Here is a 22,250-nt window from a genome sequence, read left to right as displayed (position 1 = left end):
TGGGTGATCACCTTGGGTGATCAAAGTTTGGTTGGCTTGAAAAGTTTATTTGGGGGGTACAAGTACATTGAGCACTTTTATTTATGTTTTGCATTCCTGATGAAGCCATAATTTAATATGGCAAAACATGTTGGATGAAAAGGGTAGACGTTTGATTTTGTGGCTTTAATGGTGGATCTTTAAATAGCTGGAGATTAGCTTGTCCCTATATAGGATAGTAAGATGGTAACTAGATTGTTTTGTTTAAGAGGAAAGTTAGCTGATGATCAGGCATGGAGGTTGAAGAATATTGAATATTTTATCAGGAAATTTAATCTTTATCCAGATTGACTGAGGTTTCTGACATATTGGTACTAATATCAGCCTGGAAATGTAAGGACAGACAAAATAAGATAATTCACCTTCCAAAATAGTGATTATGCTAACGTGAAAGAGTAAAAAAAATACATACAGCAGATAAATTAAGTATTGAACACATGACCATTTTTCTAGGTAAATATATTTCTAAAGGTGCTATTTACATGAAATTTTCACCACGTCAGTAACAACCCATACATACAAAGAAACCAAAACAAAGAAGTGCAGAGATTAAGTTTTATGTGTAATAAAATGGAATGACACAGGGAAAAAGTATTGAACACATGAAGAAAAGGAGGTACAAAAAAGGCATGGAAAGCCAAGACACCAGCTGAAATCTGTCAGTAATTAGAAAGCAATCCTGCCACTTGTCGGTGCAAATTAATATCAGCTGGTTCACTCTCAACTGATGGCCTATGAAAAGGTGTCTCATTACCAAGGTGTTACACAAGAAACATCTCATGATGGGTAAAAGCAAAGAGCTCTCTCAAGACCTTCACAACCTTATTGTTGCAAACCATACTGATGGCATTGGTTACATAAGGATTTCTAAACTTCTGAATGTTCCAGTGAACACTATTGGGGTCATAATCTGGAAGTGAAAAGAACATAATGTCACCATAAATCAAACACGGACAGGTGCTCCTCACAAGATTTCTGACAGAGGATTAAAAAGAATTATCAGAAATGTTGTCCAATAGCCGAGGACCACTTGTGGAGAGCTTCAGAAAGACCTAAAATTAGAAGGTACAATTGTTTCAAAGAAAATTCACTCAACTGCCATGGCCTGTATGCACACTCACCATGCAAGAAAAAGCATGTTGAAACTCGTTTAATACTTGCTGCTTGGATGCCATAATGCACACTGTTTGGAGGTCAAATGGCATTGCACATCACCACAAAAACACCATACCATCAGTGAAGTTTGGAGGTAGGAACATCATAGTGTGTGGTTGTTTTTCAGCATTCAGTACTGGCAAACTCCGTGTCATTGAAGGAAGGATGAATGGAAACATATACCAAGACATTATTGATAAAAATCTGCTGCCCTCTACCAAGATGATGAAGATGAAACGAGAGTGGACATTTCAGCAAGACAATGATTCCAAATACAAAGCCAAGGAAACTCTCAATTAGTTTCAAAGAAGGAAAGTAAAGCTGCTAGAATGGTCCAGTCAATCATTTGACATGAATCCAATAGAAAATCTATGAAAAGAACTAAAGATCAGAGTTCATAGAAGAGGCCCACGGAACCTTCAAGATCTGAAGACTGTGTGGAAGAATGGGCCAAAATCACACCTGAGCAATGCATGCGACTAGTTTCTCCATACAGGAGACATCTTGAAGCGTTCATCACCAACAAATGATTTTTTACAAAGTATTAAATACTTTTCAGTTAGCGTGTTCAATACTTTTTCCCTATGTCATTCCATTTTATTACACATAACTTCATTTCTGAACATATTTGTTTTGGTTTCTTTGTATGTATGGATTGCATGGTTGTTTCCCACGTAGTGAAAATTTCATGTCAATAGCACCTTTAGAGATATATTTACTGAGAAAAATGGTGCCGAGTTTAATACTCATTTTACCCGCTGTATATTCCACATTTTTTAATGAAATTATAATTCATTTTAATAAAGTTTGGTTAGACTCTGGTGGGAATAAGAAAGCAGAACATGCTGATGTGTTGGTAGATCTCCCAGCTGAAGTCCCTGACAGCAGGGAATCTGATCCTTCTCCATTCTATCACTCTCCATCTAGAATGCAAAATTGTTTACACGCAGATGTGATGTATGAAAAAAAAAAAAAGAACACTATACATCCCCTTCAAGCAGAGTAATGTAACTTTATGGATTGTGTGTTTGATTGAGTCCCATTAAGAAATGACCAGATTCTAGCGAAATAATTGCGGATATGTGACCTTTGACATTTGAATGAATAGTTACAATTGATCTTTGAGTGGTGGCTGGAACTTCTAATCATTGGCATGTAATCAATCGGTATCATATTAAATAGGCCTGAAATAAAAGTAATGTCCCTTTTACCCCTTAGTGATTTTTGCTCAAGAGTGGAATGAAGATAAATGAATGTTTAAGTAATCTGTATTTATTGCTGTTTGTGTAATTAAAAAAAAACAAAAACATAAACTGCTGCAATTTGTTCTTTTTTTTTTTTTCTCATAGTAAGCCTTGTGAATATATTGACTTAACATTTTTTGTGCAGTTTTCCTTTTAATTTCAGCTGTTTTGTCAAGGTATTTTCACACTTTATAGAAACCTTGGACCTGGCCCATGGAGTCTGCTTTTCTTCGCTCTAGTGTGAGGACAGAGCTTGGCTTATCTTGAGCATATTTAAATTAACTTACTTTTGGTTTTCTCTTCCTTTCACTAATTTGCTTGAAATATAATCTAGTTCCCTCCAGGTTGGCAATTTTATTGGTGCCCTTTGAAAACGGACTCCTGCAATTTTAGCAAACATTTAGTTATACTGTATAAAACAAGAATGCATGTTGAAGCAGCTAAATACACAGTTAAACTACATACATGGAAACTGTTTTACCTGCCATACAATTTGTCATTTTGTGTAGCCAGTCTTGTGACCCAGGCACCCTTGCCAAGTCCAAGGCCTCTACAGCAGCAGCGCCACATCTTGGTCAGATGGTTAAAAACTCACCCACCTTACTGATTGGACAATCATCACACTGACAAAGTCATCTCTCTGCTCACTCTGCTTTTTTTTATCAGATTTTCCATTGCCAATACATGTCCAGTGACACAACAATTTGCACCTCCCTCTTTCAGTTTTGGCTGTACCAGGATTGTAAGAAGCTATGAGCACCATTTTGAGTATAAGTAAAGGCAAAACTTTTTTTTTTTGTTTAGTTTTGGTTGGAGGGAAGATGGATTAAAATACCTTTCAATGTTTCTTGCTGGCTGTGTCCCCATTTGTTCTGTTTACTGTTATCATTGAAAGTAAAAGAAAATCCCAAATTTTGTCCCTTGAAAAGTAATAGAGGGGAAATCTTTCAATAGGAACACTAATTTTGATGACCCGAGGGGCCCCAAAAGATTCACCTAATTTGGAGGGATTTGCTCTCACTTCCTTATTTTGGCTGTGGATCAGGAAGGGAAGATAAATCTCCCCAATGGGACAAAGATGGCAAAAATAAACCTTACATGAGTTAAAACCCACCCTTACTCTGTCCAAAATGGGCAAAAAAAAGTTTTTTTGCCTATAGTCCTACTTTAACCACTTCCCGTCCTGCCCATGTACATAAACAGCCAGACAGAGCAGTGCAGGAGCTGTTGGCCATTTATAAACGTCCTCCCGCTTCCCTGCCTGACACAGACACAGCGAATCACCAATCGCTGTACAGGACCTCTGTGTGAGGTCCCGATCATGTGATCACTGATTGGCCAATCGTTATTGGCCAATTATTACGTGTGAAATGAGTGAATGATCACAGAGGTCACATGGTACAAGGCTATTCACAACAGCCTTGTACCATGTGACAAGCTGTGACCAATCACAGCTCTCACAGTATTTCTCAATGGCTGCAAGAATGCAGTCAGAGAGAAGGAGAAATTATTGCTTTTACAGCCTTTATGGGTGTAAAAGCAATCCGTGTATAAAAAAAAAAAAATCTTAATCACCCCCCACAAGTAGTACAGTGTCACTATGGTGACACTGTACTGCTAGGGTGATAGTATGTTAAAAAAAATTCATAAATAATAATATAAAAAAATATAATTGTTAGAAAAATGTTTTAAAAATGATAATTTTTGGTTATAAACTAATTTGGGATTTTTTTTTTTACTAAAAAGATAGCTGAATACATTTTGGCCAAAATTTATGAAGAAAGATTATTTATTCGCAAAATTTTATAAGAAAAAAAACTTTTTTGTCAAAATGTTTGGACTTTTTCATTTATATAGCAAAAAAATAAAAATCCCAGTGGTGAATAAATAGTACCAAATAAAGTTTTATCTGTCTCAATAAAATGCTGAAAAAGTCATATGGGTGCAGTGTTGCATGAGCGCGCAATTGTAATTCAAAGTGTGATAGCACTGCAAGCTGAAAATTTTGCCTGGACTGAAAGGGGGTGAAAGTGTCTGGACTTGAAATGGTTCAATACTTATACCTCATAAATGCATTCATTGATGTTTTTTGCCAGGAATTCAGATTTCAGCATGGGCTAATATTTGTCTAAATATATATTTTTTTTACATTAGCAAAGCTCAGTTTAGGATAAAACTTAACACAACACGATAACTTTTTTTTTTTTACATTTTTTTGTGAACCATTATTAGTTTTGCAGTTTTCAGATTAAGAACGCTAGAATATTTAGACATCATTTATGCCCTGTCAGAGGTGGAATCTAATATATTTATTTTTTCTTTTTTGGGGGGGGAGAAAAAAAGTACCCCAAACCAGTACCAATTTGTTTTTATTTAGGTGTTGCACAAATGCTTTTGATATGGTGTTTTTTTTTTTTTTTTTTTGTTTTTTTATTGGTAGTTTCTGCAATATACAGGAAGCATAGTCTGTTGATGGTTGGTCTATGCTTTGATGACATCAGTTTTGTGAGCAATGGCAATATTATATGGTTTACCATACAAATTGTGCTTTGTATTGTTCACATTTTATTTTGTTTTTTTTATATTAACATTTACTGTATACCCGTAGAGAATTTAATTAAAAGTAAATGTATGATTGTAAAACTAGTGACAGAAGCCAGGCTTGAGAGTTTTCAGGTTTCAGAAGTTTATTATACATTTGAGGGTCAGCACAGTTTTGCTCAGAAAGGGAAAGTTCATAATAATGGAGGTTACAGTTCAATACGATTGTTGGCAGCATTCATGTTTAATTGTTGCAAATTAGATGTAATTGCGTTAACAAAATGTACTTTCCTTTTCTAATTTTTGCTGTCACAATACTAATAAGAGGGAGAGAACCACAAAAGCCATACATCAGACTTAAAAGTAGATGAAATATTTTACAACACCAAATATGTAACTTTCACTTTCCAAAATCTGTATTTGTAAAAAAAAAAATTCACTTTTTTTGAGAGAAACTGAAAGTAAGCTAGTACATTTTTGGATATCAAGTGAGATTGTTAATTTCTCATCTACTAAACTTTAAAGGCTCATGCATGAAGGCACTTTACTATTCATCCTAGGTAGATACCAAATCAGTTTGGTTTTCAACTTTTTACTTTTTTTTTGTGCGTGGTAAAGAGAATATATTTTTTTATAATACTTTAAAGTTTTAGCTGCTCTTCTATACCACTGTTATTTATTAATCTGGTCCTTTTTTCCCATTACATTTGTATTTTTCTTTGGCTTATTTTAAATAATTTAGAGTTCTTAATCGTGCTTTCTTTTTTTTCTTTTTTTTGCTTTTCTTATCCTTTGATGCTGTGCAGCTTGCATTTATTTTCCACTCGTGCACTTTTTATGACAATCACAAAACACAAAAAATATATATTCCTGAGGAAATTCAGAAAGTAATTGTTTTCTTAACTTTTTTTTTTTTGCATCTTGCCAGGTATAGATGGTACAATGCGGTGGGGTGTTCTGCCCTCACTGTGTAATATATGTTCATATTTCTGTTAACGCATTATGTTAAGCTCTTGCACTCCCTCAGGGAAACTACATATCAGATAAACACTTGTGCTTATATCACATACATTTATAGAGGACTTGTGGAAATTGCCGGCCCCTTTTCCTCTCCCTCTTCTCCATTTCCACTCGGCTAATCAAATGCACATTAGATTTATTCTAGTAAAAGTGTAAACCATGGAAAATTTGACAAGATAGATGTGTAAATTATCACTCTGACAGAACTAATGATGCACTCCAAGCACCTTCTGTTTTCCAGCACTTGGCGAGCGACTTCATTAAATATGCAATGGCCGTTTGGTGGCTGCTCGCAAGTTGGTTGCTTTCCTTGTGGAATTGCTGTATTTCCTGAGGTGGATGAGCAGGCAGGCACGCTGGCTGCCGGACACCCCGCTGTGGCTCTGATGTACTCCATCTTGTGTGTGCAGTTGTTTGAAGTATTTTCAGGACAATTGCATCTATAACCACAGGACATATTCCCTGCAGCAATAATACAGACCGCAGTTACAGAAAGACGGGCACTTTTTTTTTTTTTTTGCCGCCTTCTACCTATAATAAATCAGTTCAGTGGCATAGCGTATGATCATTCTAAGTTAAAATAGTGTTTAATTAAGGGAATATTATTCATTTAATTTTTTTTGATGTTTGTAATTGATATATCAAACAAAAAAAGATTTCTTGTAGCAGTGTCAATGTTTTGTTTTTAATTTAACATACATTGACCAAATGTGCATTTTTCATATTGTGATAACATATGCTTTAAAGCTGAGATTTTTATATTGGCAGACATGTTAGGCCAAGGAAAGGCTTACTGCAGATTGCTTAGGAATGTCTAAGAAAATAGTTACCATACAGTCACAATATTTTTTTAAGCATCTTTATAATTTCTTATAAACTGATAAAACATTTAAATAAATACCTTTTTTTTTCTCTCTCTCGTGCATGCAGACTAATCTGTATTTAGGGTTTCTTTCTGAATCCTGGAGTATATAGATCTTTCATTTTATAGGTTATTTTTACTTTGATTTTCAATATGCTTATAAGAAGAAAAAAAATACTCAATAAGCAAATATACAAAAATAAAATATTATAGTTTCAATCATTAAATGGGTAGTTGTTGTACCAATTCATGGACCCTTGTCAGTCTGTGGTCAAATACTGAATGTTTTACAATGGCAAATATCCTAATGAATTTTTAACTATGAATTTTTTTTTTTCTTTGAATCTCATTTACTGTTTTTGGCTTATTTAAAATAAACTATTATTGTGTTTAAAATAGAATTACAGTATAAACAATTTTGTAAGAAGGGGGATACTTATTTATAACTGTAATTGGTTCTGCATTACTTTATTATTACTAATTATTTTTTGAGTTAAATCTCAAAAAATAATTAGTAATAAAAAAAATCATATTTTTGATTTCCATACCGTCCTTTGATTTACTACCTAAAACAGGGATATTAAACTTTATGGAGCACAAGGATTGGTTCATCTTGTTTAATTCCTTGGTATTCCATCATGAATGTTCATGGACTTCCTAGTGACCTCTGCCAAAATGTAGTCTAAACTAAACATGGTCACAAATATTACTGGAAAATGTGCTGTGATAGTTCCTACATGCATAAACCATATCTAAGGCAAACATCCAGTGTGTGTAAAATTGTTTTGTTTTTTTTAATTATTTATTTTAATTAATGGTGAAAAAAGAATCCTATTTGATCACCACTATATACTGTGTAGGTATGCAGCAGATTGCATAATACCTCGCTATTAGGTAGACATAAATGCTAACATTATTAAAACTATTGGAATGAATTGTATAAAATACTTTCAGTACTTTCTCCCCTAAGATAAGCCATTTTAAGACTCCTTACAATATTATCTGGGGCACAAAATTTAGGATTTGCTTAAGTTTTTATAATCTTCTTTTATAATGTTCTTCTTTGTGAGTTACTAGGCAGCTCTATTATATAACAGTAGTAGAACTTTTTTCTTTCTTTTTCAAACTTTTTTTTTTTCAAAGTTTTTTTTTTCCCCACTCTTAGGGATGAAATAGTCTAGCATTGAATAGGAAAAACAGACTCTAGTTATTATGAACAGAGCAATCTTGAGATGGATAAAAAAAATGTGTTTTGCCTTACCTTCTGTCCTAAACAAACATGACTTGAAAAGTTACTGTGGCAGTATCGTTAGTTATTCTGATGACAGTTTGATGGTCGGAGAATTGAGTACAAAGACTACTCCACTTTAACTTCTCTGTAAAGAAGCCTTTCCATCACTTACACTGACAGGTGGGATTATGTCTGCAACTGACAAGATGTTTTTGTGTTTCACTGTGACCTGATACATATGGTGCACTACCCAGGAATCTGTACATACATTCTTTATAAATATGTTTTAAGATTACTGTGAAATGTGTGTAGTTTGCTAGAAGGCAATTTATCCAGATTTTGTAAAGTCATTTTTTATCAAAATATAAAACTGAGCAATGGACCCATGGCCTGTGAATTCATGATTCGGGTAGAGGTTTTCTTGTTTTTTTTTTAAATGTAGATATTGAATAGCGGCTTTTCACTTTCAATAAATTTTTAATTAACTTTTGTAAGAAAACTTCAGCAAAGTTACAGAGTTTCTTAATTTGGTGCATTAGATAGTCAACTGTCATGCTGTAAAAATCACTAATATAAGACCACATATACATCTCAAGTATGTTAAGATGGTGGCTTTTTAGGATTCAAATTGCCTGTTGAGCAGTAGCTGACCATGATAAACACAATAATAGGGGTAGTTCATATATCTTTAGTTATTTTTACAGTCTTTCCTAATTTTATCTTATCATTTTTTAATCAAAATATATAGTTCATAAAATATCATGGTATTGGAATGTAGGTAGTATTGCCCCATATGAAGTGAAGACTATTGAAAACTGTTTCATTGCTCTTAATTTCTTTGTATTTGAAATGGCTTCCTTCTCCGCTTTCTGTAATTGAGACCTCTTAGAAACTTTAACAACAAGAAAGCAGTAGTATTTTTAGGAGCAAAAACTACTGGGATGTTTGTAAAATGACTTTTTTAAATACAGAATACTGAAAAAAATTTATGTATGCTGTACATTCAGCTACTTTATACGATTCACCCTCAGTGAAGTAATTAAAATCTGATCATGGATTAACCAATAAAGTAAATTACCACAGATGTTATGCCTTCGTGAATTGACTGTATAATATGCCTATGCACATTAAAATGTCATAGTATTTGGAAAGGTAAACTCGGGTAGGATTTAATTTGATATATATACTTCAATATAATATACAGAATTCTGCAAAAAAAAATTATATACACACGCGTGTATGTGTGTGTATATATGTGTGTATGTGTGTGTGTGTGTGTGTGTGTGTGTGATTATTTATTTTTTTTTAATTCAGTCAACTATAGAATGGTAAAACCAGCACTCAATCCAAATAGTTTGCCAAATGAGTAATACACATTTTTATATAACCGTTGTGTGTGAAAATATATATATATGTATGTGTGTTTTTATATATATATATATGTGTGTGTGTGTGTGTGTGTGTGTGTGTGTGTATGTGTGTGTATATATATATATATATATATATATATATATATATTGCAAGACAGTCTGGAAAAATACAATCAACTCTAAACACAAAGCAGTAATTTTGTTCTTGACCAGGGGCGGACTGACCATTTGGAAACTCAGGTACTGCCCGAGGGCCCGGGCTTAGTAGGGGGCCCCATGTGAAGCCCCTGGTACCTTTTTTCATAGGCTTTTTTGAGTTTGGGCAAGGACACGGGCCCCATGATCCCCCTATTGCCCGGGGGCCCCATGAGTTGTCGGTCCGCCCCTGTTCTAGACACAATACATGTATATAGTATACAGTATATGTATAGAGTAGCCTACATTTTTCACTACAGACATCATCCCTCCTACACACCTATGTTTATGAAGTTGTCAACACTAATTAAAAAAATTACAAAAAAGGTCAGTAGCTAGCATTTGCTAGTGCAAAATGTTATGATGGGAAAACAATAACCTATATAATAAAAAAGCAGATCCCTCTTCAGTACTCCCCTTCAGGCTGGGGCTGGAGTACTTCTTTTCTTCCACTAGATGGCCTCAGTTTTCAGGGTTCAGTGAGGACCAGTGTCTTTAAACACATTTCCTCCTAACCTAGGATGTCATTGACCCGCCCTCAGCTGTGAATTGAGAGTGAAGCTGCCTGCACCAAACAGCTAATTGTCGAACAGTGACTGCATGCAATCAGTTGCAGTTATTGTTTGGGTATTCAGGCAGCTGCAGCAGCTGTCTGAATACAGTATCCAGCAGGGAACATTCCTTCCGATTTAATTTCTCTCAATCAGCCTGTGGAGTTATGAGAGAAATTTACATTTGTATGGCTAGCCTAAAGAAGAAGCAGTAAAGTGATGAGCTCATATCTCTGTCAACTTGCTTTCTCTTCTGATCAGCAGGCTCCTTGTGCTACTTCTTTCTTTCTCTCCTAGTCAGTGCACAGCTATTCAGTAACTGTAAGAGTCAGATAAAAAGTCAAAAATGTTACTTTTTACTGCTAGCAGTTCAGTGATGTATGAACACATACAGAACTGCACTAATGTGTATCTTTTATATCTTCTATAGTTCATCTTTAAAGGAGAAGTACAGCCACAGATCATTTGGCTGTACTTCTCTTGTGGATCACAGGAGTGCAGTTCATTTTGCACTCCTGTTACTCTTTTTTAGCTGACAGCAGACTGAAGCCTGTTGTCGGCTGACATCAATCACCTGGTTCAGGCTGGGGAAAGATCCCGACTCTAACCACTTCCCGCCCGGTCTATAGGAAAATGATGGCCGGGCAGGACTCTCGCAGATCCAGGAGGGCGTCATATGACGTCCTTCCGGGTCGTGCCTTGCGTGTGCCAGCAGGGTCGCACTGTGGCGAGATCTGTCACTGGCTTTGTACCTCAGACACCACTGAAGACAGATCTGTGGCCTCTACCATGATCGGCCCTGTTGCCACTACCATGTGACCTGCTGTGACCAATCACAGCAGGTCACATGACAGTTGTAAACAGTGGATGGCTTCCTTTCATGCAAACCATGGTATACAAGTGTGTCTAGCTGTGAATGGTCACAGCGATCACATGCACAGACTGGATCAATCACAGCCCATCTGTGTCATGTGATTAGCCATGGCCAATCACAGCTAATCACAACAAAAACTGAATGAATCTATTTCATTCAGTTAAATGCTTGCTTATAGCAAAGAAATTCTTTGCTATAAGCAATCAAACTGTGTAAAAGAAAAAAATACTGATCACTTCCCCAAAGTAATACAATGTTACAATGGTAACATTATACTACCTTGGTCATAGTGTAATATGAAAAAAAAAAATTTAAAAGAGAAATTTTTTTTTTAAAAAGTATAAAAATTTTTTTTTCGTGCTGTCACCAGTCAGTGTCCCTGATCACTGCCACACCAGTTATATGCTGACGCTGTACTGCACTGGTGACAGTATGTAAAAAAACAATTTGTGAAAATTAATTTTTTAAATTTCTTCATTTTCCAAAAAATTATGACAGAAGAATTACAACTTAAAAAAACTTGCCATGCCGCTTATAAAATACGTTGGACTATCTACTTTGCAAAAAAGGGGTCATTTGGGGGATATCTGTACTGTTCTGACATTTTTGTGCCTTGATAAATTAGATTGGCTGTCAGTACTGCAGGACTGATCAATTTTCAGATATATCCCATAGTTTGTGAACTCTATAACTTTTCTACAGGCCAAGTAATAAATACTGATTTGGGTTATTTTCACCAAAGACATGTAGTAGAATACATCTTGGCCTAAATTTATGAAGAACAATTATTTATTTGCAAACCTTTATAACAGAAACAAAGAAAAACGTATTTTTTTTTCAACATTTTCTGTCTTTTTTTTGTTAATTTAGCAAAAAATAAAAACCCCAGTGGTGATTAAATACCACCTAAAGAAAGCTCTTGTTGTGTGAACAAAATTATAAAAATTTAGTTTGAATGACAATTGCGCGGTCATGCAACACTGTACCCAAAGTGTGAGAGTGCTGACACCTGAAAATTGGCCTGGGCAGGAAGGGGGTAAATGTGCCCAGTATTGAAGTGGTTAAAGGGGGGATTCCCCCCAGAGTCTGAAGCAGTGCCTGGCTCAGCCTCTCAGCGATCCACTGAACGCCTGAGCCAGCCACTCCCTCTCCTCTACAGCCCAGCACTCCAGTGATTTTTTGGGGGGTTTTTTCATTGTTTTTGCTGGGATCAATCCATAACGGAGTTTTATATTAAAGTTTAACTTTGAGCACAAAAAACTCACCAGTGTTGAATCAGATATACAGGTATACTGAATGAGGAAAGAACAAATAGAGGGCGCACAGGCCTAGTGCATTACCATAAAAAATGTTTAATAAGAAACAAAGTAGGTGTTGTACTCACAAATGACAATAAAGTAAAGGCACGTCATAAAAGAACAGCTGGGTCAACACTGTGCTGAGTAACAGTCCGCAATAGGGAGTGTAGACATCCAATAGGCTGACGCGTTTCGAGGCCTTGCCTCTATCTCAGAGCTCTGAGGAAGCGTCAAGTCCTCGTAACGCGTCAGCCTATTGGATGTCTACACTCCCTATTGCAGACTGTTACTCAGCACAGTGTTGACCCAGGTATTATTTTATGACGTGCCTTGACTTTATTGTCGTTTGTGAGTACAACACCTACTTTATTTCTTATTAAACATTTTTTATGGTAATGCACTAGGCAGGGCGGATTTGATTTAAATCACGATTTAAATCACTAGTCAGTAAGGCTTGATTTAAATTCTAGTTTTCTACATAAAGACTAATTCTTGCTGGTATAACTTTAATATGCAAGTAGATGAAGATTTTTAGAATAACAACTTTTCATATTAGTTTTTTTTAATAGGTTAATCATTCATATTTGTTCAACTTTTCTGTTGTACTTAGGAAGGAGAAAAAAAATCATTACCTTAATAATAACAATTTAAATAGATTTATTCAACTGAAACAATAACATTCCAGCATATGTTATTTGCCTAAACAAACATCCATGTTTGTTAACTAATTTGGATAAACAAAATATATATATTTTAAGAAACTTAGACTGTCAGCCCCTTCCTCCTCACACTTGGTTTCACTTTCTTCTTGTGCAGATCTATTCCACTCCAAACAATCAGAAAAATATTGTTTCTATTCTATTCACTGAACTTCTTGAAACTTAGCACTGAAGGGGTTGATTCTCTGTATTCATAGGTTTGTAGAAGTTAGGATTAAGGTCTTTTTCTTAACTCTGTTCATGTTATAACATTTTTGCTGTGAAGAAGAGGCATGTGATCTCCGCTGAGTCAAATTCAGTTTTGAGAACTGCAAAAGTAAACCAAGCATCTGTGATAATATCTTGTAGGCAGAGAAACTGCCCAATAATCTTACAAAAACCTCTGGAAGAGCATGACATTGTGAATGGATTAATGGAATTTATTTACCAAAAAAATTAAACATATACAGCCTTATTCTACATAATTAAAAAACTAATCTTTATTTCATGATGGAATAACCTTTGGATGGTAATATATTTTCCTCAAAAAGTATTTTATTTTAAAAAATCTGATTTAAATAAAAAAAAATCTGATTTAAATAAAAAAAATCAGATTTTAAATAAAATCCGATTTTTTTTTTTTTTTTTTTTTTTTTAAATCATTGATTTTTATCCACCCTGGCACTAGGCCTGTGCGCCCTCTGTTTGTTCTTTCCTCATTCAGTATATTTGGATTCTCCCAGTCTATTTGAGGGCAGCAAGGTGTGCATGTTTCAGGACATTCTTAATGTGGTTGTAGCCTGCATCGAGTCCATCCCCAAGTGCAGGAACATTTGTGTTTGCTAGATATACAGGTATATTCCACTGCCTAAAAAGCTACTCCTCCACAGCCCAAAGCTTTGTTTTGTGAATGGACAGGAGTATGGGGTGGAGTAGTGTATATGAGACCTGCACCACTTACATCAGAGTGGGCTCCTGCTGTACTCCCCCTGTCGTCCTGTTTATAAAGAAGGTGGTTTGTCTAAAATAGGAGAAAGTCAGCATGATGGTGTTGGCTTTTTAGGCAAATTAATTGTATAACTGTATATATACAACCTTTTTGTGAATTATAGAAATAAATAAATAAATCAATTTCAAATTATAAACATATAATGTGCAACAAAGTCCCACTAATCCAGAAAAATGTCCAAAAAGAAGTCCAAAATAGTGTCCACAAATATCCCAAGTTTATTCGCTCTTTCCATCCACTGAAAGGATTGGCTGCTATTTCATCCAAAACGCACCTCGAAATAAGATATGAAAATATCTAGTGCATTACTTCAATAATAATAAAAATAACAATCACCCCGTGCAACCATAATACACTTCAAAAACGCTTTTAGTAAAAAAAAAAAAAATTAATTAATTTCTTATAGTGCATATAATCACACACATCAAACTGTGAACACTCTGTGGTCACTGCAAATCAGTGTCTACCATCAACCAGCACACAGTAGTACTAAATACTATTACTCTCTATGAGTATTGAAAATGCTCAGACAATATTATGGAAAAGTATTCCTCCACCTCATCGTCCAAGATTTTTTTTCCAGCTCCTCAGAGAGATAAAAAGGGTCTCAGGACTAATATTCCAAGCATAGGGATAACATTTTATTCAACACTTACATTTAAAATTTAAATTATCAGCTCCAGACATGGTTATAAACTTTTCCAACCAAACATCATGTGTTGAAAACCAACAAAATGGCCGCGGTGACACTTCCGGTCTACGTACGTGCGTCTTGACGTCACTCCCCTAACGCGTTTCGTCACTTCCGGACTTTGAAGGGATCCTGATTTGCAGTGACCACAGAGTGTTCACAGTTTGATGTGTGTGATTATATGCACTATAAGAAATTATTTATTTTTTTTTTTTTTTCACTAAAAGCATTTTTGAAGTGTATTATGGTTGCATGGGGTGATTGTTATTTTTATTATTATTGAGGTAATGCACTAGATATTTTTATATCTTATTTCGAGGTGCGTTTTGGATGAAATAGCAGCCAATCCTTTCAGTGGATGGAAAGAGCGAATAAACTTGGGATATTTGTGGACACTATTTTGGACTTCTTTTTGGACATTTTTCTGGATTAGTGGGACTTTGTTGCACATTATATGTTTATAATTTGAAATTGATTTATTTATTTCTATAATTCACAAAAAGGTTGTATATATATTATTGCACTTTCTAGGGAGAAAGTATTGACTTTTTGAGGTTTATAAGGGTATATATTGATTGAATAATTGTATAACTGATTGAACGTTGGTATGTTTTTTGTGCCTGAAGATGAGCTTTAGCTTACTGTGCTAAAACACATTTTTTGTCTTATCCCTGGGCTGTAGCAGTAATGTAGTCCTAGTCCAAGAGCTGCATATGGCTACCCTAAGCAATTAATTTAACTGTATTTCTGGAACACACTACTTCCAGCCCTTTCCCCTCTGGGTGTTTGTATTTTTAAGAAGCTTAGCAGCGAAACTCACACTTTCACTTTTTCATCTACAGCCTGTGTAAATATGACAGAGGTTTTTCTAATGAGACAGTGTAGAGAGCTGTAGTATACATTATACAATTAACCTCATTTCACCTTTTTATCACCAAGTATAGCCAGATAAACCTCTTTCTGCTTGGGGGGTGCTACATTTCGCACATTGTTAAAAAGACCCAGACAGGGAAAAAAAAAAACACACCTTCCACAAATAATATGGTTGTGAAAGGGAAGTATTTTGATTTTTCATGACCATTTTTCTGTAAATTGTCAGGGAAAGATAAAAGGATGGCTGATCCTGTGAAGAACTGCAGCAGCTAGGGCCTAGGAACCCATACTGAGTTGTAGTACCCTGGGACTGAGATGTCAGTAATAGAAGTTGGTTACATTTGCCTTTTTTAATAATTTGGAAGACATTTTCACCATGCATCCTCAATTTAAATAAATCACCATGGTGGGAAACTGGCACTAGGGTCACGAGAAGCCTGGTAACTGGGATACTGACTTATCCAGAGATCACAACAAATTTGGCAGCACCGATATGTTAGTGGGCATAAGTGTAATGGTCGTCATTTAGGACAGAGATTTTCTTCACCATTAAACTTTTATTTTATTGGTAGTTTATTTATTTTATTTATTTCAGGTACTTATATAGCGCCGTCAATTTTACGCAGCGCTTTACATATATATACTGTACATTCACATCAGTCCCTAACACTCAAGGGGTATACAATCTAAGGTCCCTAACTTGCATTCATACATACATATACTAGGGAAAATTTACACGGGAGCCAATTAACCTACCAGCATGTATTTGGATTGTGGGAGGAAACTGGAGTACCCGGAGGAAACCCACACAGGCATAGGGAGAACATGCAAACTCCAGGCAGGAGGTGCCATGGTTGGGATTAGAACCAACGACCCTAGTACTGCCAGGAGGAAGTGCTAACCAGTTAGCCACTGTGCTGCCCATGGTAGTTTGTCAGCTTCACAAAATGCTGGATATCACAGCAATTTTTCTATTTTCTGTTTACTTTAATCCAGTGGTCTCTAAACTGTGGCTCTTTGCTTGCCTTTAACTGGCCTTTGGGGCACTATTCCTTCCACTGTTAGGAGACCCTGTTCTGCCAACTAACACCAACAATGGGGCACCATTTCTCCCACTGACTACAATAATGGGGCACTGTTTGTCCCAATGATAGGGTTCTGTTCCTCCCCCAATACCGAAATCCCAACCATGGCACCACCTGCTTGGAGTTTGCATGTTCTCCCTGTGTCTGCGTGGGTTTCCTCCCACACTTCAAAGACATGCAGGTAGGTTAATTGGATCCTGTCTAAATTGGCCCTAGTATGTGTATGTAGGAATGGGATTAGGAGTTGGGGAACTTAGATTGTACGCCCCTTGAGGGTTAGGGACTGATGTGAATGTACAATATATATGTAAAACGCTGCGTAAATTGACAGCACTATATAAGTATCTGAAATAAATAAACTGGCAATATTTACTTCCACTAATTTCCACTCCCGCTGGCCACAGTCAGCCAACCTCCCCCCCCCCCCAAAAAAAGGTTTGAAGAACAATAAACTGCCCCTTTGTTCCTTTGTTTAGAAAAGTTGGAGACCATTGCTTTATGCTACAGTTTGGATTTATTTTTTTCATTTATTCTCATTATTAACTTTCTATGGTGTAAGGCACAAACAGAAGCAATTGGGCATACCCTGGCTTCTTCATACACATTATAAAAACACAATAAACTGAGTAAGAGCTTAGTACAGTAAAAACCTAGGTACACTAATAAAGATATATAATAAGAAATGCATTGGGTTCTCATATTTTGTGTAGAAAAATATTCAGGAAGCTCATTGGATAGTTTTTAGTTTTAGTACTAGTGCTGTTAGCTTCATGGAGGTAAGTTGCTACACAAGTAAAAGCATATAATGAAGCATGAATAATATAATCACCTATTTAAAGTAGATATACATTCAGCAATAAAAAAAATAAAAGGTTAACTAAAATTCTTTATAGTATAAGATCAGTATATTTATCCTATTCTAGTTTTGTTAACATTCTTTAGAAGGATTGTTTTTAGTATTTCTGATCCCCGGCTGTTTAATGCACATAGAGGTTTCAATAATGTTTCTGCACACTTGGCACTTAACACAGTAAACTCTCAAAATGATATGTTGCTGCTATGATCGCTTTTCAGGTGCCATGAAAATCCACATGAGATTTTACTTTGAGCGAGCAGTTTGACTTTTTCCTCCTCAGTGTGCATTTTTTGTCTTTAATAGATCATTAGATTAAGATTTGAGTTCTTTGGAAATAAATGTAGTTACCATTTCATTATTTGCTAAGCAACCCATAATCCCTGCCTAAGCCTCATCTGCATTTTGCAGTTTGCAGAGAAAGCAGGCGATGGCTGAATGCAGGCTTCCTTTGGGAATACAGCGAATGTAATGAGCTTGATAGTCTGGTGGGCTCAATAAATCAAATAAAGGAAAACATTTCTCATTTCTGAATAAAAGCATTTATCACCCCGTGTTTATTCATTCATGGTCACAAGATTGATTGGCTGCTTGTATCATGGATATATACCAAAGCATTTATTTTTATTTATTTAATTTTTTTCCTGTTTTCTGTCCCCTCCCTCCTTCTCTTTCAGTGGGCAAGTTGAGGAAGCAATGGTTGAAGGACAGCATTTCAGATGTCGGAATCGGCATGCTCCGATCGGTCAAGAATTTCGTGGACCCCAACAACATCTTTGGCAACCGAAACCTTTTATAAATGCGGCTATCTGTAATTCCATTTTTGCGTCCAGATGTTTTATTACTGTACAGTTATCCCACTATAACAGCACGGTCAGGACAGGCTTGAGGAGGCAGAACTGAAACGTGATGAAGTGAGAGAGAGAGAGAGCGATAAAAAACAAATTCTTTTCTTTGTCGATCAAATGTTCTTTTGTTCTGATAGATTGTTAAGGAGCAGTCTTGCTAATAATTGGGCTTGGCAGTCAGTATTAAGGGGGACAGCTGTGCTTTGCCGACTGCTCCTGACCCTCCAGACATATGTTACATTAACGTGCCCTCGCTTGTCGGGGTTTGAAAATTCACTTTGTCTCAGCCATGCTCTAACCTAAAATGCATAGCATGCTGCTTTTTATAACAAAATGGCAATTTCTTAAGCTAGTCAGGCAAGACGTTGATTTATCGGGATCGGTTTTTTCAGGCCATGGCCATGGCTAGGGGTAAACTGTTTACTTTCTAACCAATTCAGACTAACTCTGTTATGGTAAAATTAAAAGCCGTCTGTACACCAGACAGAATTGTTGACTGTTAAGAAAATACGTAAAGCGACTGTCTTTATTTAGGAAGAGTTTCAGTACTAGAATACAGATTGGAATGGAATGGGCTGAAAAATCATTCACAAAAAAATGAAATGCAGCATTCTTTTCGTAAACTTGGAGGTTCTTTTACCTGTCATCGCTTCTGCTGCAAGCCAAAAAATAGAGTTTGAATATTCATCATTGTGGGGTAGTGGGTGGAGACGTGCAAATCATTCCTCTATGGCCTATTGCTCAAGTGTGCATCCAGGGCCATTGGGTTATCGCATTTCAACCACGTATCCAGCTTGAATAAAGCAGAAGTATGATATTTAAGCTGTATCTGTGGTGTAAAGTAATGGCTTTGAATGCATAATTGGCCACAGACACATAGGGGCATAGTTTTGCAGTACATTGCCTTATTTTTCATTTAAGGCAATGCTGCACTTCAAATCTAAGTGCACATATGTGCAGTGTATACATGTGCATTTGCACGGGGACAGCAGCCTATTCATTTAAATGGGCTGTGGGGGACCAGTCACTGACCCTTTTCTTTTTAATGTACTACAGAGAACCACATGGTGCAGCAACATGTGGAAATGGGATGTGGTTTGTGATGTGTAATGGCACCCCCATGCATGTGCTAATGAGCATTGCAGTTTACCTGCCGCTATGTACACATTCCTGACCCACACATATGTGAACCTAGCCTAAGTTACTGTAAGGCCCCGTTCACATTGTACGATTTGGAATCACCACAGTCCTGTCTGTGATTTCAAATCATGGCAAGACGTGCAACGTGTGTTTGGTTGCCATTGGTCTTAAAGACACCCCAAACGTGGTGCGATTCTACCGTAATTGTTGTGCAACAGAATCACGTTTTAAGAAAATCGCACTAAGCTTGTTGCCCAAAAAAAAAAAAAATCAGGGGCTTCATTTTGGGCAACAAATGCACATAGGGCAACCCATTGAAGTGAATGGACTGCCCTATGTGCAACAAAAAAAAAAATCGCTCATTCTCGCTACGCAATATGTGAACTGGGCCTTACATTTGTCTGAAAGACATTCATTTTTGTTGCTGATGGCAACCAATGAGGTTCTTCCTCTTGTTTTTAAAGTCTTGAGTTAGAAATTAAAGATTCCGGTTACAACGTAGGCATTCTCTTTTACACTACTGACAAATAAGGCCCAATATTTTCAACAGCTCATTGTAAAAGTGTCAATTTTATGAAAGTGACAAAATAAGATCTGTAAGTACTGGCACAACAGGCAAGTGAATACACCTGTGACTGCTCCTATTTTAGGCACTTAAAAAATGGTTTTACGGTGTATTTGTGGCATGTTGACAATGCAATTACAATTTTAAATTTAAAATATTTCATAATAGGAGTTACTACACTGACGGCAACAGACCTCAGTGCATTGCATACTACAGACATTAAAAAATGCAGATTAAACCTTCTCCATAAGATCTGAAAATCCAAATATTTGTCAGAAACAAAACTCAAACACTCGTGTACACAAATCTTTACAATGGGACTTAGGGCTCGTTCACACTTGACTGTTTTTCCAACTCTTGTCAAACACCCATATAGCATTTGACAAGCGTTGGTCCGGCGTTTGCGGGGCGTTTTTTAACCCTCCTCAAACGCTGCATGTGTGGTTTAGCGGCGGTTGCTAAGCGGTTGCAAAGTGTTAAAAACGCCCCACAAACGCCTATAATGAAGTTTGAATGGTGTTAACGGTCCTGCAACCGCGTCGCAACCGCACCGCAAACACCAGCTGGGCGTTTGCGAAGCAGCACCATAGACTTGAATAGGAGGCTTCAACTCCTCCTGACCTGACCAGAGGCGTCCGTTTTGCCGCGACGCTAACGCTCCCGTGTGAACAGCACCATGTGCTGCAATGTGCAGAATTTTCACAGGCGTTTGGGAAGCGGCAAAAGCGCTTCCCAAACGCCTGTCTGCCGCTTGCAAACAAGGCTAGTGTGAACGTAGCCTAAGGCTCACCATGCAGATTACAATCTGATCATACAATAAGCCTTAGATGTATCCAAACTTTATAATATGAAGACCTACCTATGCTATCCATTCCCTTTATATCCAATCATGCAGGCCCTTGTACTATATACTTGTTGGTAGATCTAAAAGAGATTGTTTTGTCAGATTGTAATGTGTTGTGAGCTTTAACTGGCCTGGATGTGGAAGAGAATCTATCCCAAACTAGACTAGATGACAGAAGCTTCCATTCCTTGACTCGCCAGCCTTATACTAGTCCTGAGACGCTGATATATGTAGTGACGTTAGAAGGCACTGCTCCAGATCGGTTATGCATCATGAAAGGCTAAGGATGAACAATAAGTTGCAAGAAAAAGTTGTAGCAGGTTTTGAAGTGCTTTTAAAGTAAGATGTTAAAGGTAAATTGCCGAAAGATCTGTCTCCTCTAGTCAGCATTAGGGTTTGGGAAAACGAAACCTGGGTGCTAGTGATAGCATAGCTCAAGCGCAGCTCCTGGAAATACAAGCAAATGTGGGGTGTGGAAGGTCACCAGAGATGCTCTGCTGCAAATGTGCTGCTGGTTTCAGTAAGCATTGTGCAGGCAGTCAGGGGGAGGATCTATATATACTGTATATATTGTGGGAACTCGCTTCAACTGGTAGAGCTTTTCTTGTTTAAGCACACAGCAACTCGCTTCTTTAAGGGCTTTTTTGCCCACTTTTATTTAAAGAAAGTTCAAATAACACAAATGCTTCCCACGCAGGGGTATCCACCATCAATCAAATTAACAGTATTCAGCCTCCTGGCTTGTACACAGTTTTAACTCTGTCTCCTGCAGAGTCTTCCCAAAATATGGCACTAGCACACAGCTAGTCTGGCTTCCACCTGACTCCAAGGCAGAGACCTCCCGTCTGTCGGGGTGGAGCCCTCCTGACTCCTGTCTGCCGGGGTGGAGCCCAGAACTATGGTTAGGACTCTCTAAAAAGGCCTGCACACACCTGTGCAATCAGTGTGCTGGGGGTTCTCAAAACACGGACCCCGGATTGGAGATTTCATCCCTCCCAGATCTCTTTGAAATCTCCAGGCTCCAGATCCCAAAACAAACTTTATGAATATATGAGGAAACTGAAAAGCCAGTTTCCTCTGCAATACATCAACTCTCTGGAGCCCCTCAACCTGCCTGGTTGAGAATCCAGGGTTTTCAGCTTTATTTTGACCGTGGCAGGACACTGCACTGCCACAATATACACACGCATGCATTCACACACTGTTTTCAGAAAGTCCTGCGACCATACACTCCTGCTAGATAACTCCAGATCCTTTAACACGG

At 36.9% G+C, this 22,250-nt stretch overlaps 1 protein-coding gene across 1 annotated transcript in view; it reads left to right on the top strand.

Moving 5' to 3' along the window:
- Positions 1 to 18,409, top strand: part of AGPS (alkylglycerone phosphate synthase) — a 282,972-nt gene extending 264,563 nt beyond the window's left edge. The window contains exon 20 of the mRNA XM_089690442.1: positions 18,267 to 18,409. Within this exon, the coding sequence (XP_089546568.1) occupies positions 18,267 to 18,388 (122 nt within the window). The 3' untranslated portion in view covers positions 18,389 to 18,409. The remainder of the gene's footprint in view (positions 1 to 18,266) is intronic.
- Positions 18,410 to 22,250: the final 3,841 nt, after the last annotated feature.

The sequence above is a fragment of the Staurois parvus genome, unplaced genomic scaffold (assembly GCF_062004578.1).
Source record: "Staurois parvus isolate SC_StPar_1 unplaced genomic scaffold, SC_StPar_1.0 ptg000530l, whole genome shotgun sequence".
Classification (NCBI taxonomy): domain Eukaryota; kingdom Metazoa; phylum Chordata; class Amphibia; order Anura; family Ranidae; genus Staurois; species Staurois parvus.
The sequence above is the reverse complement of the archived record's forward strand: the minus strand, read 5'-3'. Positions and strand labels throughout refer to the sequence as shown.